Here is a 15,335-nt window from a genome sequence, read left to right as displayed (position 1 = left end):
AACTCTTGATTTTGGCTCAGGTCATGATCCCAGGGCCATGGATCAAGCCCCTACATCAGGCTCCGTGCTGAGCGTGGAGCCTGCTTAAGAGTCTCTCCCTCTGCCCCTCTCCCCTGCTCGCGCTCTGTGTCTGTCTGTCTCTCTCTCTGTCTCTCTCTCTGTCTCTCTCTCTCTGTCTAGGGGTGCCTGAGTGGCTCAGTCAGTTAAGTGCCTGACTCTTGATTTCAGCTCGGGTCATGATCTCACGGTTGGTGAGATCAGGCCCTACATTGGGCTCTGCACTGACAGCATGGAGCCTGCTTGGGAGTCTCTCTCTCCCTCTTTCTCTGCGCCCCCCCCCCTTATTGAACTCTCTCTCTCTCTCAAAATAAATAAACTTTAAAAAATAAATAAAAACCTTGAATCAAGCTATATAAAGTTTTGATCAGTTATGAAAAGAATAACAATCTTCTACAGTATAGTGGAATAATGAAATAATTTGCCAAAATATATAATAAACCTTAAAGAAAACATGTAACAATTAGAAAAAGAACATGAGGTGGGGCGCCTGGGTGGCTCAGTTGGTTAAGTGTCTGACTCTTGATTTTGGCTCAGGTCATGATCTCATAGTTGTAAGGCAGAGCCTCACATATCAAGCCCTGCACTGGGCATGCAGCCTGCTTAAGATTCCCTCTCTTGCTCTCCCTATGCCCCTACCCTGCCTGCTTGGGAAGGAGGGAAGGAAGGAAGGAAGGAAGGAAGGAAGGAAGGGAGGGAGGGAAAGAAAGAGAGAAAGAAAAAAAGAGAGAGAGAAGGAGAAAGAAAAGAAAAGAAAAGAAAAGAAAGAAATAAAAAGAAAAGAAAGGAAAGAAAGAAAGAAATTCAAAGAACTTCAAAGAAATTCAAAGAAAGAAAGAAAGAAAATGTGAGAATAAAAAAAGTGAGTAAACTTATTAAAACAGTTAGAAAAGACCAAATCAATAAAGCACAAGTACAAAATTCCACATGTAACTTATTTAACTTTTGTTAATTGCCTAATGTTCTCCTATACAAAAATAACATTTTATGTAGTTCTTCCTCCCTCTTCAAATGAACCAAAGATCTTAAAAAAAAAACTGAACTGCCATTATAAAGGACAAAATATTAGTACTTAAATAATGCTTACTAGTAATGTAAAATAATTATATCTATAGATACTTAACACCTTTCCTTGCCCCTCCCCACCAAAAAACATCATACAGAGGAGTCAAACTGAATAAGGCTTTAGGAAGAATACCAAGACACCCTGCAAAATAACATGCTTCCTCCCCACACACTAAGAAATTTAACCCAAAGGATAATTTACTTTATAGGACTTCTTTTGTATGAAAAAAACTGTGCATTAAACACTCGGGGTGGAAATGGACATAGGGTAGAAATCATTAGTTTTTAATTCTTGTCATTATTACTATTATGACACCAAAAAAAAAATATCTAAAATAACCACTTTCTTCCCAGTCCCCAGAAATGTATTTGAAACTTTATGGGACTGGTTGATTTTATTAGGTACTAATTCAATTAGTCAACTGAAATCCAATTAGGAAAGAAAATACAGTAATTTGAACAGGGAAAGTTTACTATAAGGAATTATTAACTATAATAGGAGAGTAACTATAAAGAGAATTCTAAAGAATACCCTAAGGCTGAGGGAGAGAACACCAAGAAAGAGCAAACCTGGAAGGAGGATCCTCTCCCTAAAGCTGGTATTCTAACAGCTTACTACAAAAGGTAGGACTGTAGCACAGTAGATGGCAAAGTTTGCTAGACTGCCCAGGCAAAGCTGGACCACAAGCAAGCAGGAAACAGCCCACTGGGTGCAGGTAGGCAAGTAAAAATAAAGGAAATCAGAACTCCTGGAGCCAGCTCACTGGCAGAATGGTGTAAGGCCCAAAGTCCACACACTCTGTGTCTGGAGGTCCACAGGAAGATCTTGCTGAACCAGGACTAGGACTATGAGCTCGAGGAGGAAGTGCATGCACTGGCTGCACAGCTGGAGCACAGCACCACTGGATATCCCAGAACCTACAGCTAGAGCAAGAAACAACCACCACATCGCACCAGAACCATAAAAGAGAAGACCCTTCTTTTGCAGTGTCTCTCTAGCACCCTCTACTGGCTCAATTTAATATTGTGCTTGCGCAAAGAAGAAATACATAAGTAGATAAGGTAAGAGGGTAGATCTGGAACCAAGAGGCAATAAATTGGTAACTGGCATAGGATATAGTTAAAATACTCACTTCTCCTGATTACTTAATACTCATGTTAGCACCTAAAAATTCTTATATCAATACATTTTTTAAAAAAGCATTTTCTAATGTAAGCTGAGAATGTAACTTGGTTTAAGCACTATGGAAAAATATGGATGCTCCTCAAAAAATTACAAATAGATCTACCATATGATCTAGCAATCCTATTTCTGAGTATATACCCAATGGAAATGAAAACAGGATAAAAAAATGAAAATAGGATATAAAAGAGATACATGCACTCCCAAGTTTACTGCAACATTATTCACAATAGCCAAAATATGGAAAAAACCTAAAAGCTCATCAATGGATGAATGGATAAAGAAGATGTGGTATATATAGATACAATGGAATATTATTCAGCCATGAGAAAAAAAGAAATCCTGCCATTTTCAACAACAGGGAACTTGAGCAAACTGTGTTAACTAACATAAGTCAGACAGAGAAATATTGCAGGATATCACTTACATGTGGAATCTAAAAGAACCACACTCACGAAAACAGGGAGTTAAAAGGTGGTTACCAGGGCTGGGAAGTGGGGGAATAGGAGAGATGTTGTTTAAGGACACAAACTTGCAACTAGTAGTAAATAAGTCCTAGAGATCTAATGTACAATACATGAGTATAGACAATAATATTGTATTATAATCAAACTTGCTAAGAGACTAGATCTTATGAAAAAGAAATAACAATTACGTGAGGTGACAGAGGTGCTATTACTACAAAGGCAATAATATTACAATATAAATACATCAAACCAACATATTATACACCCTAAATTTACATAACGTCAAATATATTTCAATCAAAAAAAAAAAAAACACACATTTGAGCAACCTGGAATTCTCCTCAGCAGGACCTGGGAGCCCCTCTGTCCATAATTACCTTGAATGCTCACCTTAAGTTAAAGAAAACTAATTAAAAATCTCTCACCACTAGAAAAATAATTAAGAAAGTATTATGTTATAAAAGAACAGTATGATTTACAAAAGGATTCAAAAAATGCTCCCTCCGATAGAGATCTATAGATTGTACCAATGTAAATTTTCTAATTTGTATACTGCACTATAATTATGTATGATGTTACCATTGGGGGAAACTGGAGGAAGTGTATATGGAGCCTCTCTGTACTATAACTGTAACTTCCTGTGAGTCTGTAATTATCTCTAATTTTAAAATTCATTTAAAGATGAATTCCAAGACATCTAGAACAGTTCAACTTATAAAAACATGCTATGGAATATGTTTTCACTGCTAATATTTAAAAAAAAAACTCTTAAAATACAATGCTGAAAAAGTAATAGCATTATATACATACTTCTATAGTGACACTTCCCTCTACCGCATGCCAGCAATGGAAGATATTGAAAATTCTGTCCTAATTACAAGTTCCAGTCCAAAGACTGCGAGACAGAAGCTTCCAATGTTCTACTGGCAATGCCAATAGTTCTTTACCGATTGTCACTTGAAATAAATATCAGAGAACACTGAAAGGTTTTTTGTATAATACCTTATTTTCCTAAGGAAAAAGAAAGTTATCTTTCGACTGCCTTAAAAGAAAACCCAAAAGAGAACAAATGTTCATAGAACATCTTTTTAAAATATTATGCAGACTTTGGGTCACCCCACTAATTTTCTCTCATTTCAGGATGGAGGAGAATGATGTCCTCCAAGAAAAATTATTACAACATCTAAAGGTCTTAGGGTGTCTGACTGGCTCAGTCAGTGGAGTGTACAATTCTTATCTCAGGGTTATAAGTTCAAGCCCCACACTGGGAGTAGAGATCACTTAACAAATGAAATCTTAAAACCTCTTAAAATCTTAAAATATCTTGATTTTGTTGACAGGTTTCATAGGTACACTAATTTCTATAAAAGAATAAAAGATGGAAATCAAACTAACATCTACGCAACCTAAAGTCAGTGACTTGAGCTTCTTTCTAAATAAAATTGTAACTTGCTAGAATGAAGGTAAAAATAAGTGCTAGGTAAACCCAGCAAAAGACCATCAGAATGATCAAATGTGAAATTAGATCAGCCCAAATGTAATAAACAGTTGGAAGTTCTACCATTCCCCTACATTAGTGATTATCAAATCATATTAGAAAATTGTGCTGAAAGAAGAAAAGAGCCCCAGGTGGTTGGTTTTGTTTTGTCTTGTTTAGTTTTTTTAATACTCCTTAACTTGGAAATCTTTTCCTCAAGAAAATAACACAAGGAAAGGTACCTCTCAATCACTCACGCTATGCCGTATGGTACTTAACACTTCAATGTCTCATTATATGGTTTTTGCTGCAAGCCAGCAAGCACAAGTTAAGAAGTGAAGAAGGATATACTACCGAAACAAGCAATCTCTGAATTACTCCACAAATGATCAAACTACCTTCTGTTAATGATGTGTTATGTATTTTTTAATGTATGTGTAACGGATGTATTCTCCAATATTAGGATCAAAGTGACTCATGCAAATCCTTTCTTTCTAGCAGTGTGATCTACGTTACTCAGTACAAACAGAGTTATATGTTCATAACAAACCTAATAATCATCCTTTACTTGCTATAGCCATATTTCATTTTGATTCACACACCAAAGCATCAGGGCAGATCCCTGGGAACAGGGTGATTCGAAAGATATAAACCCTGAAGCCAAAAATCTCTTCCCAACTAACCTTCCACAAGGCCTGAAATTAACATCATTAGAATTCCACTTCTTGTTAGGGAATTTTATGGAGATCCATTTTGTAAGCGTATATTGTATTACTGCCCTGAATTTTATTACAAAATAAGAATACTTGGCAAAAATCAACCAGTCAGAAAATTAACACAACAAAAAGTGAAACACTTCCCCCTCACTTCTCGAGTATGACACGTAACCAACCACCTATTCAAAGCATCGAGGTGGGTGCTATGTAATAGTGCTAGTAACAGTGTATCTTAAACACGAGATAAAGCTTTAAAAATCCGTATCAACTCAGTACTTTGCAAGAAATTTTTTTTTGCAGTATTTCTACTTGTGGTAATACCAAAAATCACAGAAATTTCAGCTGGTCGGGCATAGAGATGATTGCCATTTCTGCTCTGGAAACACCAGAAGAGCACGGCCTGGTCAAATCTGCACACTTTAACATTTACAACTGGGGGCTTGCAATAATTGGGTTTCAGTCTTGCTCTTCTCACACATCTCAGAGGGCAATCATCTTGCTTCCTCCCTTCAGTTGTTATTGTTGGCTTTCTCTTCTACAAATCAATCAGCTTTTCTCCCAGGACATGGTGCCCCTGAGTTTGAAGTCACTGAGTAATCACTTGGACACCCCCACATCTCTATTCTCATTTTCCAATTCTGCTAGAAATACAATAAAGAATACCAGCTCATTTATTTTCTAACTGGTTTAATTTTCAGCTTAGTGTACAATCAAGATTTAGTTGGGCACAGCCTTTAGTCTTTTAGAGTACACACTCAGGAACCAACTGGCTTTGGTTTAAACCCTGGTTCTACCAGTTTCTGGCCAAGTGACCAAGGTTACTTAACCTCCTGAAACCTGTTTCATCGTCTGCAAAAATGTGGTAATAATTATAAAACCTTCCTCATACGTCATTATGATAATTGTACCATGGCCATCTCGTAGTAAGTGCTCAATAATTGTTGTCTGTTATTATTTTCTCTCTTATGTACAGTTCCTAAATAAAGCTCAATATGTAAAATGTAACATGGGTCATGGAAAAAAAGCAAAAGAATATTAGAAATTTTCAAGATATGAAAGCAGTTTTCACATCTTCTCTAAACAAGGTAGGATTCTATCAGGTGCAGTGTCCCTCAATGTAACAATGAGTTTGGTCGATACTGTATAAAATTTTTACATACCTTTTATTCATTTTTTTCAACAAGTTCTTTATTCTGATATCAGACAGACTTAATTCAAATATTAATTGTATTACCTGGGCAGGTTATTGAACCGTTCTGTGCCTCAGTTTCCTCAAATGTACAGTGAAGATAATAGTAGCTACACCTCATAAATGACACCGAGAACCATGCCCAGCACAGCAAGTGCTAAGTAAGGATTAAGTAGCTAACTACAAAGTTCTGTGTTGCTAGCAATGTGCTAGATGTTGGAGATTCTGAAATAGAGGACATAGTATTTGCCTTCAAAGAAGTCAAGAAAGATAATCTCAGTATAATTTGTTTAATATCTACAAAGGAAGAAGGCTTGAACCCTTGAATACACAGATAAATGGACTCTTTCAGAATAAAAATATTAAAAAAAAAAAAAAAAAAAAGCCCAAATCTTGAAAATTAGCATTTGGGGTAGGTGATGGGTACACTGAGGTTCAATATATTACTTTGTACTTTCACATATGTTGGAAATTTTACACAATGAAAAGTTGTTTTTAAAAACAATACATCATTTTCTCTTTCAGAAGATAAGCCAAAATGATGTAATCTGATTTTTTTCACATCAATGTCTTTATATGACAAACTTTGTTTAAGACCATGTTTAAGATTCAGAGGTGTTAATCCTCTTGACAAGACTGCCACCTGGTGGATGACCTTAAATTCCACCGTTTACATTTTATAATTTAAACACATGAAATGCTACATATAATCTAATAAAAGGCAAGTTTCTTTTTCCAAAAAATACAAATCCAAGTACTAACAAAATTTCCAATATCACAGGAAATTCTGTGTGTTATGCTGAACAAAGTATTGTTTGGAGAACCATTAGCCTAAAGCAATCTCAGTCAATTTTAGTTTGGGTATTTATAGAGGTCATCTGACAAAACGTGGTAAAAAAAAAAAAAAAAGAAAAGAAAAGAAAGAAAGAAAAAAAAGAAAGAAAGAAGTAAAGAAACTTAACATGGGTTTAGTAATTAATGCCAGATATATGAACCCAGAGTTGTTAGATAATACCATCAAGATTAACTATATTAAAATAAAACCAATATAGTAAGTGGTTATATATGGAACGAGTTCTTTCGTTTTGTTTTTAATTCCTAATTCTATACAAATGGGCACTTGTGGCTTAGGTAAAATTTCTTTTTTTTTTTTTTTTTTTTTAATGTTTATTCATTTTGAGAGAGAGCTCAAGTGGGGGAGGAACACAGAAAGAGGGAGAAAGAATCGCAAACAGGTTCCACACTGCCAGAATGGAGCTTGACACAGGGCTTGATCCCACAAACTGTGAGACCATGACCTGAGCTGAAATCAAGAGTCAGATGCTTAACCGACTGATGCACCCAAGCACCCCAAATATCTAATAAGAGCAATATATACTGATCAAAAAAAGGGCTTATCTCAAACAACTTAAGCAGAAGTTGAGATAATCTGCTCTGTAAAAATCCCTTAAAATTACTCAGAGAGCATGATGATGAAGACATCGATGTTGAAGATTATTCAGTCTAAATGAAATTGTCTTACGAATAAGAGAGTGGGCAAAGTGCCCCATTTCTAAGTTATTATTTTGCATAATATATTTAGAAAGCATGTGTAAATGTTTAATTAAGTTAATGAAGAAAACATTATAAGCAGGCATTCAACTATTTTACCTATAATCATCAATGTTTCTATACTCAAGTTGACCAAACTTGAGAGTTTCTCATTGGGAAAAGGAAGGACTGCCTAACACACAGCAGGGCACAGGCCTCTATAGCAGAGACAGAACATACCATTTCACCATAAAACTCCAAGATTTTTAATAATGATTATTAAGGGTTAAATTACTCAACACCTAATACTTCTTTGCCAGTGTTAGTACAAACTTATTAAACGGAAAGCTGCCTTTTGTTACGCCGGAAAGGTAAAGACATAGGGTGTGAAGGGACTCCCAGTGGCAAATTCTGGACAATGATCACCAAGATAATTAAGTTCTGTAGTGAATTATAAAGCACTGCAGGGGGGGAGGAGAGAAATTCAAGAGTCTATACCAAAAATAAACAGATAAATAAGTGAAAGAGAAGGGAGATCTTTGGCTTACATTAGAATGCCTAGGGCTGACTGCTAAACTACCAAGAAGGTGCAGGAGATTGAAAGTTCTAATTTTGCATTCCTCACAGTAAAGATAAGATCAGACAAGAATTTGAATGAATGTTAACTTAAGAAAATGTTTATGAGAAGCAGGATATTTTCATTCATCTCCCTACAGACTGCTTATTTGTTGCAAGGGGGGAGAAAAAGGGGAATTACAGTGGAGAAATCAGATATTTTCACAATCACATTTTCGCAACCAAAATTAACATCACCAGGGAGGGACAGATAGTTATCAGGCACCTCCAAATGCAATCCACTATGAAGGAGACAATATCACCTATGGAGCAAGAAGTAATCTGGATCTAATCACAAGGTAATATTAGATAAACCCCAAATTAGTAATGTTACATTAAAAAGTGGGAAAATGGATGTATTCTTCAAAAATTCCATGTCATAAGCAACACAGAAAGGCTGTGGAAATATTACCACATTAATGAAAGCCAAAGACATATGGCAACTAAATGCAATATCTGACCCTAGTGTAAATCCTGAGCTGGAGGAAAAAAGGATGCTGAGATAAGTGACAAAACTGGAGACAAACGGTAGGTTAAAGACAAAGCATTGTATATGGGGCACCTGGATGGCTCAGTCAGTTAAGCATCTGACTCTCGGTTTCAGCTCGGGTCATGATTTCACAGTGAGTTCAAGCCCCACATAGGGCTCCACGCTGTCAGTGTGGAGCCTGCTCTGGATTTCTCGCTCTCCCTCTCTGTCTGGCCCTCCCCTACTTGTGTTCTCTCCCTCCCCCTCCCCCTAAAATATATAAGTAAGTATTGTATGAATGCTAAATTTAAAAAAGTATTCCAGGAATGCTAAATTTATAGAAGTTGCTACAAATAATGTGCTTATATAATAGATATCCGTATCCTTATTTTTAGGAAATACTCATTTCCTAAGGAATTATATAGGAATAAAATTGTTCAGAAAAACAATAATGTGGGTCTGTCTGTAGGTAGGTAGGTAGGGAAAGATTGAGAGACAGAGAGGAGAGAGATTGAGAGATTGAGAAAGTGGGTACAGAGCAAATGGGGTAAAATGTTACCAAGAGATGATTCTAAGCAGAGTACACAGATGTTCTCTGTACCATTTTTTTTTTTACTCTTCTATAAGTTTGAAATTGCATACTTGCAAATAAAAAGATTCAAACATTGCTAGAGCTACTGTTAACAACAACACATTCTCATCATCATTCTTTTAGGACTAAAATATTCAAAGTCAATAATACCTTTAATCTTTAGCTATGTTTCATGAACTTTTATGACTCACAATTATTTTTTTATTACCACTAAGAAAGGAAAAAAGATGACAACTATAAGAGAGAATTATACAGCAGAACTTTTCCTGTTATCTGGATACCAGCAGTTAAACCCAAGGATGGGAACAAAGCACAGCTAAATTCCTGACATTCTAAAGAAAGCTGCAGATAATTGGGGGCCAGACACCTTCTCCTACACTTGAGAGGGACAGCGGTGACCATGATCCCATCAGCCAGCACCTCAACTGGCTCCCACCTTCATCCTAGTGTACAGATGGGGAGGGAGGAGTCAGAGTCTACAGCAATCTTGATGAAGAGGCTTTTCTTTCTCTTATGACTGTCACCAATTGCTCCCACTTCTAGAAACCAAGTGAATAGGCATTTATTTTTGTTTCTGGCTTTTTATCACCATAAAAAGGGCTGTAATAAACACCCTCAGAAATATGTCCTTCGACAGTGGTACTTTTATTTTTAATGGAATAGATTCCCTAGAATGGAGACTGATGCATGCAAGTATAGATTTGGGTTTTGTTTTGTTTACTTTTATAGATGTTGCCAGGATGTTTCTCAAAAAGGGGATATATACACACTTTACCCCTTCCCCCATATTCCCACCAGCCTGACGTGTTCTTTTTGCCAATGTGGTATCTTACTGCTACCTTAATTACATTTCCCTCTCTATTCGTGAATTGGGACATCTTTAGATACATATGTTTGTTAGCCATGTGAATAGCTTTCCTGTGATTTGTTCATTCTTGCTCTTTATTGTTTATTTTTTACAAATTGTTAAGAAATTTATGTATATTATAGACATTAGCCTTCATCTGTCATCTACAGTACAAATACTTTTTCTACAACTATCATTTGTTATTCTTTGTTTATAGGACCTTTTGTCCTACAAGATTTTGTTTTGTTTTTACATGTTCAAATATATACATAAAATATACAAATGCACACACATACATTTGTGTGTGTATATGTGTATGTCTGTGTGTATACTTATATATTTAAAAGATATGTATCTATTTTTCTTAAGCCCCTGAAAGTCCAGTAACTAAATGTACTTTTTAATTATCAGACATGATTGAGAATTTAAGGTATTTGTCCTACATGTAAATAAGGGACAGCAGGAAAAAGGGATATGACCAAACAGAGCTGAAGCAGTTATTACTGGCACGGGGGGGTGGGGGAGGATCATGTTTATTTCCCCCATCAACTGCGATTTTTTTTTAATTTACCATTTTAACCATCTTTTAAATGTTTATTTATTTTGAGAGAGAGAGAATGAGAAAGGGGAAAGAGCAGAGAGAGAGGGAGACAGAGGATCTGAAGCAGGCTCTCAGCTGACAGCAGAGAGCCCGATGCAGGGCTCAAATCCATAAACCATGAGATCATGACCTGAGCCAAAGTCGGAAGCTTAACCAACTGAGCCACCCAGGCACTCCCATCAACTGAGACTTTCAATAAACCAGTTACATTTAACTTATTGAAGTGGGTAAAGCATTATGACTCTCATTCTCATTTTTACACGGAGAAACTGAAGAATGGTGAAAAGACACAGCAAGTAATAAAGCTGAGAGATTCAACAGTATGTCTCTTGAAACACAACAGCAATGTCAATACAAGTTTTTGGTAGCATTTAGGAGCAAGCTGCTTACCTTTCAATAGCTAATTCTTTGTTAGAAAGTTGCTGCACTGTAATTACCACCTTCTTCTCTATTCCTTGTTTTAACTTGAAATAAAATTTCTCTCTATCCTTAGGCACAGGACTGAAATATGCAAAAAGAACAGAAGTATCAGTACAACACCACAATAAAATAATCTACTGCAAGTTTAGAATTCCAGCACCCTTATTCTTAAGGTGTGCTAAACTCATCTTGCCTGAGTAGCTAACTACCAATGTTATTTATAGTCAGCAAAACAAAGTCACTAATTAATTTCTAAATTGGATTTATAAGAGCCTTATATTTTACTTAACAAAGGTTAAAATCCAAGATTCTTTAAATGACATCATTTCAACTTTAGTTTCTAAATTTAACAAATTTAGGAATATAGCTTATTTAATTATTTTTTAAGACTCACTATTCTGGTTTAGCTGGTTGTGTGGTTGTAAGAGCCTTTAACACACTGAAACCCAAGGCAAAACAAAGTGAGAAGAGCTTACTTTAAAACATCTATAATTTGATAACTGTAACATACAAACTCAAGTAAATATAAATAAGAGATGAAAAAAGAGTTATGGATCAGGAGCAACTTAAATTCTACCCTCAGCCATACTGACTATTCTATATATATATATATATATATATATATATATATATATATATATATATATATACAGATAGATAGATATATTAGTTTCCATACAATACCCAGTGCTCATCCCAACAGGTGCCCTCCTCAATGCCCATCACCCACTTTCCCCTCTCCCCCACCCCCCACCAACCCTCAATTTGTTCTCAGTATTTAAGAGTCTCTTATGGTTTGCCTCCCTCCCTCTCTATAACTTTCTTTTTTTCCCCTTCTCCTCCCCCATGGTCTTCTGTTAAGTTTCTCAGGATCCACATATGAGTGAAAACATATGATGTCTGTCTTTCTCTGCCTAACTTATTTCACTTAGCATAATACCCTCCAGTTCCATCCACGTTGCTGCAAATGGCCAGATTTCATTCTTTCTCATTGCCAAGCAGTATTCCATTGTATATATAAACCACATCTTCTTTATCCATTCGTCAGTTGATGGACATTTAGGCTCTTCCCATAATTTGGCTATTGTTCAAAGTGCTGCTATAAACATGTGCCCCTATGCATCAGCACTCCTGTATCCCTTGGGTAAACTCCTAGCAGTACCACTGCTAGGTCGTAGGGTAGTTCTATTTTTAATTTTTTGAGGAACCTCCACACAGTTTTCCAGAGTGGCTGCACCAGTGTGCATTCCCACCGACAGTGCAAGAGGGCTCCCATTTCTCCACATCCTCTCCAGCATCTATACCAGACTGACTATTCTTAAGAATTAATTCATTAAGACAATCTAAGTGTCTAAAATATAGATTATCTTAAATATTACGATTTCACTCATATGTGGAATTTAAGAAACAAAACAGATGAACATATGGGAAGGGCAAAAAGAGAGAGAGGGAAGCAAACTATAAGAGCCTTAAGGATAGAGAACAGACTGAGGGTTGATGGAGGGAGTTGGGTGAGGGATGGGCTAGATGGGTGATGGGAAGGAAAAATAAGATAAAAACAGAGACAAACCAAAAGAGACTCTCTAACTATAGAGAACAAACTGAGGGTTGCTGGGGGGGGGGGGGGGGGAGGGATGGGCTAAATGGGTGATTGGCATTAAGGAGGGCACTTGTTGGGATGAGCACTGGGTGTTGTATGTAAGAGATGAATCACTGAATTCTACTCCTGAAACCAATACTACAATGTATGTTAACTAACTTGAACTTAAATACACATACACACACACACACACACGGGGGGGCGGGGGGAGACAGATATAGAAACATAATCTTATCTGAAAAGAAAAAAATACCTTGAGCAATTTATCTAAGACTCAATTTCTATATCTATAAAAAAAAAAAGACAAAAAACTCTACCTAACAATTCTTATTAGAATTAAAGGCACATAGGGGCGCCTGGGTGGCTTGGTCGGTCAAGCGTCCGACTTCAGCTCAGGTCATGATCTCATGGTCCGTGAGTTTAAGCCCCGTGTCGGGCTCTGTGCTGACAGCTCAAAGCCTGGAGCCTGTTTCAGATTCTGTGTCTCCCTCTCTCTCTGCCCCTCCCCTGTTCATGCTCTGTCTCTGTCTCAAAAATAAATAAATGTTAAAAAAAAAATTTTTTTTTAAAGAATTAAAGGCACATAAGTGGCTGTTAAAGAGCATAACTATATCCTATCACCTGTCTATTTGTGAACAGGAGAAAAACATTCTAAATATACAATAGAAGAAAATGGTTAAATGATGATCAAACCACCCAATATATTATTGGTACTATTAAAAATGATCTTAATTAAGAACATTTTAATGGAAAAATTCTTACCTAATAAAGTTAAAAGAAAAAAAACCTGTGTATATACAACTGTATAAAAATACCCCTTAGAAATAAACAAAGGGAATAAATCAAGTATTAAAAGTGATTGTGGTTGACAAAAGTATAGCTTTTTATTCTTTTTATTATTTTACTACAATTTTCTATAATATCATTATTCACAAATATGGAGAAAATATTTTACATAAAGTATCTGAAAGCATGAGAATAATGAAACATTCATTCACCTGCCAAATATTTTTTTTTTTATCATTTTAAAGCTTTATACCAACATTGTATAGCCTCTGGAAGCTTTATGTTAGCCAATACTATATTTCAGGCACAATACCAACTTTTATTCTTCCCAAATAACCTCACCTAAAGTTTCCTTTTCCATCATCTTCTTTTACCTCCAAGGAGACACTGAAGGTAAACACGTCACTGTCAGGGGTAGGAATAACTGAGTCTTTAACATCAGACACTTGTCTGGAAGAACGTTTGAATGCTGTACAGAAACTATATAAAATTCTGCTTACCTAAAAGAATAAAAATGGAGATACCATTAGGCAAAAGCTTTAACTGCATTTTGATACCCCTCTCTCCTAATTTTTGAATCTATTCCTTTCCATGGTCACAATTTACTTTAGCAGATATAGTCTAAGCATATATATATATACACATATATGCAAATATGTTTATATGTATTATATATAATACAAAACATTTTATATAGTTTGCTTATATTTATATAAGCTTGTATTTATGTGTTTATATATTATACGTAATATATAACATTTAATTTACAAATATAGTTTGTTTCTTCAACTTTAGCATTTAAACCTGGTAATAAAGATGTTTAATTAACTGAAGTTCACAAAAGGAGCTCTATTTATTTATAGATGTTTCTAGGCCTCAAAATATACTATATTGCAACAAATGAATCCTAAGGTAATCCTAAGAATGGTGCTGGCATCTAAATATTCCCAATTAACACACACAAACAAGGTTTTAGTCTAAGTTCTCTAAGTGCAATTTCTCTTCTCACTTCCCTTGGCTTCAGTGGGTTAGACACTGAAGCACAAAATGAAGTAAATACTGGCGTTCCTGGGTGGCTCAGTCAGTTAAACGTCCAACTTTGACTCAGGTCATGATCTCATGGTTCATGAGTTTGAGCTCTGCATCGGGCTCTGGGCTGACAGCTCAGAACCTGGTCTGCTTCAGATTCTGTGTCTCATTCTCTCTCTGCTCCTTCCCCCACTCCTGCCCTCTCTCTCAAAAATAAACATTAAAAAAAATATTTTAAAAATGAAATAAATACTGGTTTTAGCAATAAGCAAACATGGCAACATGATTAAGAGAGTTTTGAGTGTTATCACAGTGATGCTGTGTTATAAATGCATTGCAGGATTCCCAGTTGAAATGATTTCTTTTATTAGCATTAAGCCACCCTGGTGAATACTATAAAAAATATATGTCAATGGCTTATACTCTTTCCCTAAAGTGGAGCAGTCCTCTAAATCCCACACTTTCAGAAGCTATTCTCTTCCTTGGTTCGAAAAGTAGCATCACACCATCTCAAAATTGTAAACTTGAAGCACAAAAGAACTTCCAAATCTCTCAGGCCACCAGAGGTTGAACAATGAAACCACGATGAAGAAGAGTTTAACAAAGGTCATAACCTCACACTGAGAGATACAAGAGACTTCTCCAAACATGAACAAATCCTTCCCTTTAGATAAAGGGAATTCAAATTATTC

At 35.9% G+C, this 15,335-nt stretch overlaps 1 protein-coding gene across 12 annotated transcripts in view; it reads right to left on the bottom strand.

Moving 5' to 3' along the window:
• RABGAP1L (RAB GTPase activating protein 1 like) overlaps window positions 1-15,335 on the bottom strand; it is a 759,437-nt gene that overhangs the window by 661,228 nt on the left and 82,874 nt on the right. For 10 of the 12 annotated variants that reach the window (XM_042975849.1, XM_042975851.1, XM_042975848.1 and 7 more), the window contains 2 exons: window positions 13,957-14,114; window positions 11,199-11,309 (listed from right to left, as the gene is read on the bottom strand). In XM_042975849.1, the coding sequence (XP_042831783.1) occupies window positions 11,199-11,309; window positions 13,957-14,114 (269 nt within the window). Of the gene's footprint in view, window positions 1-11,198; window positions 11,310-13,145; window positions 13,237-13,956; window positions 14,115-15,335 lie in introns of those variants that run through there. The other 2 variants (XM_042975855.1, XM_042975857.1) reach the window with 1 other exon arrangement.

This window comes from Panthera tigris, chromosome F3 (assembly GCF_018350195.1).
Source record: "Panthera tigris isolate Pti1 chromosome F3, P.tigris_Pti1_mat1.1, whole genome shotgun sequence".
Classification (NCBI taxonomy): Eukaryota; Metazoa; Chordata; class Mammalia; order Carnivora; family Felidae; genus Panthera; species Panthera tigris.
This window is presented reverse-complemented; position numbering and strand designations above follow the sequence as displayed.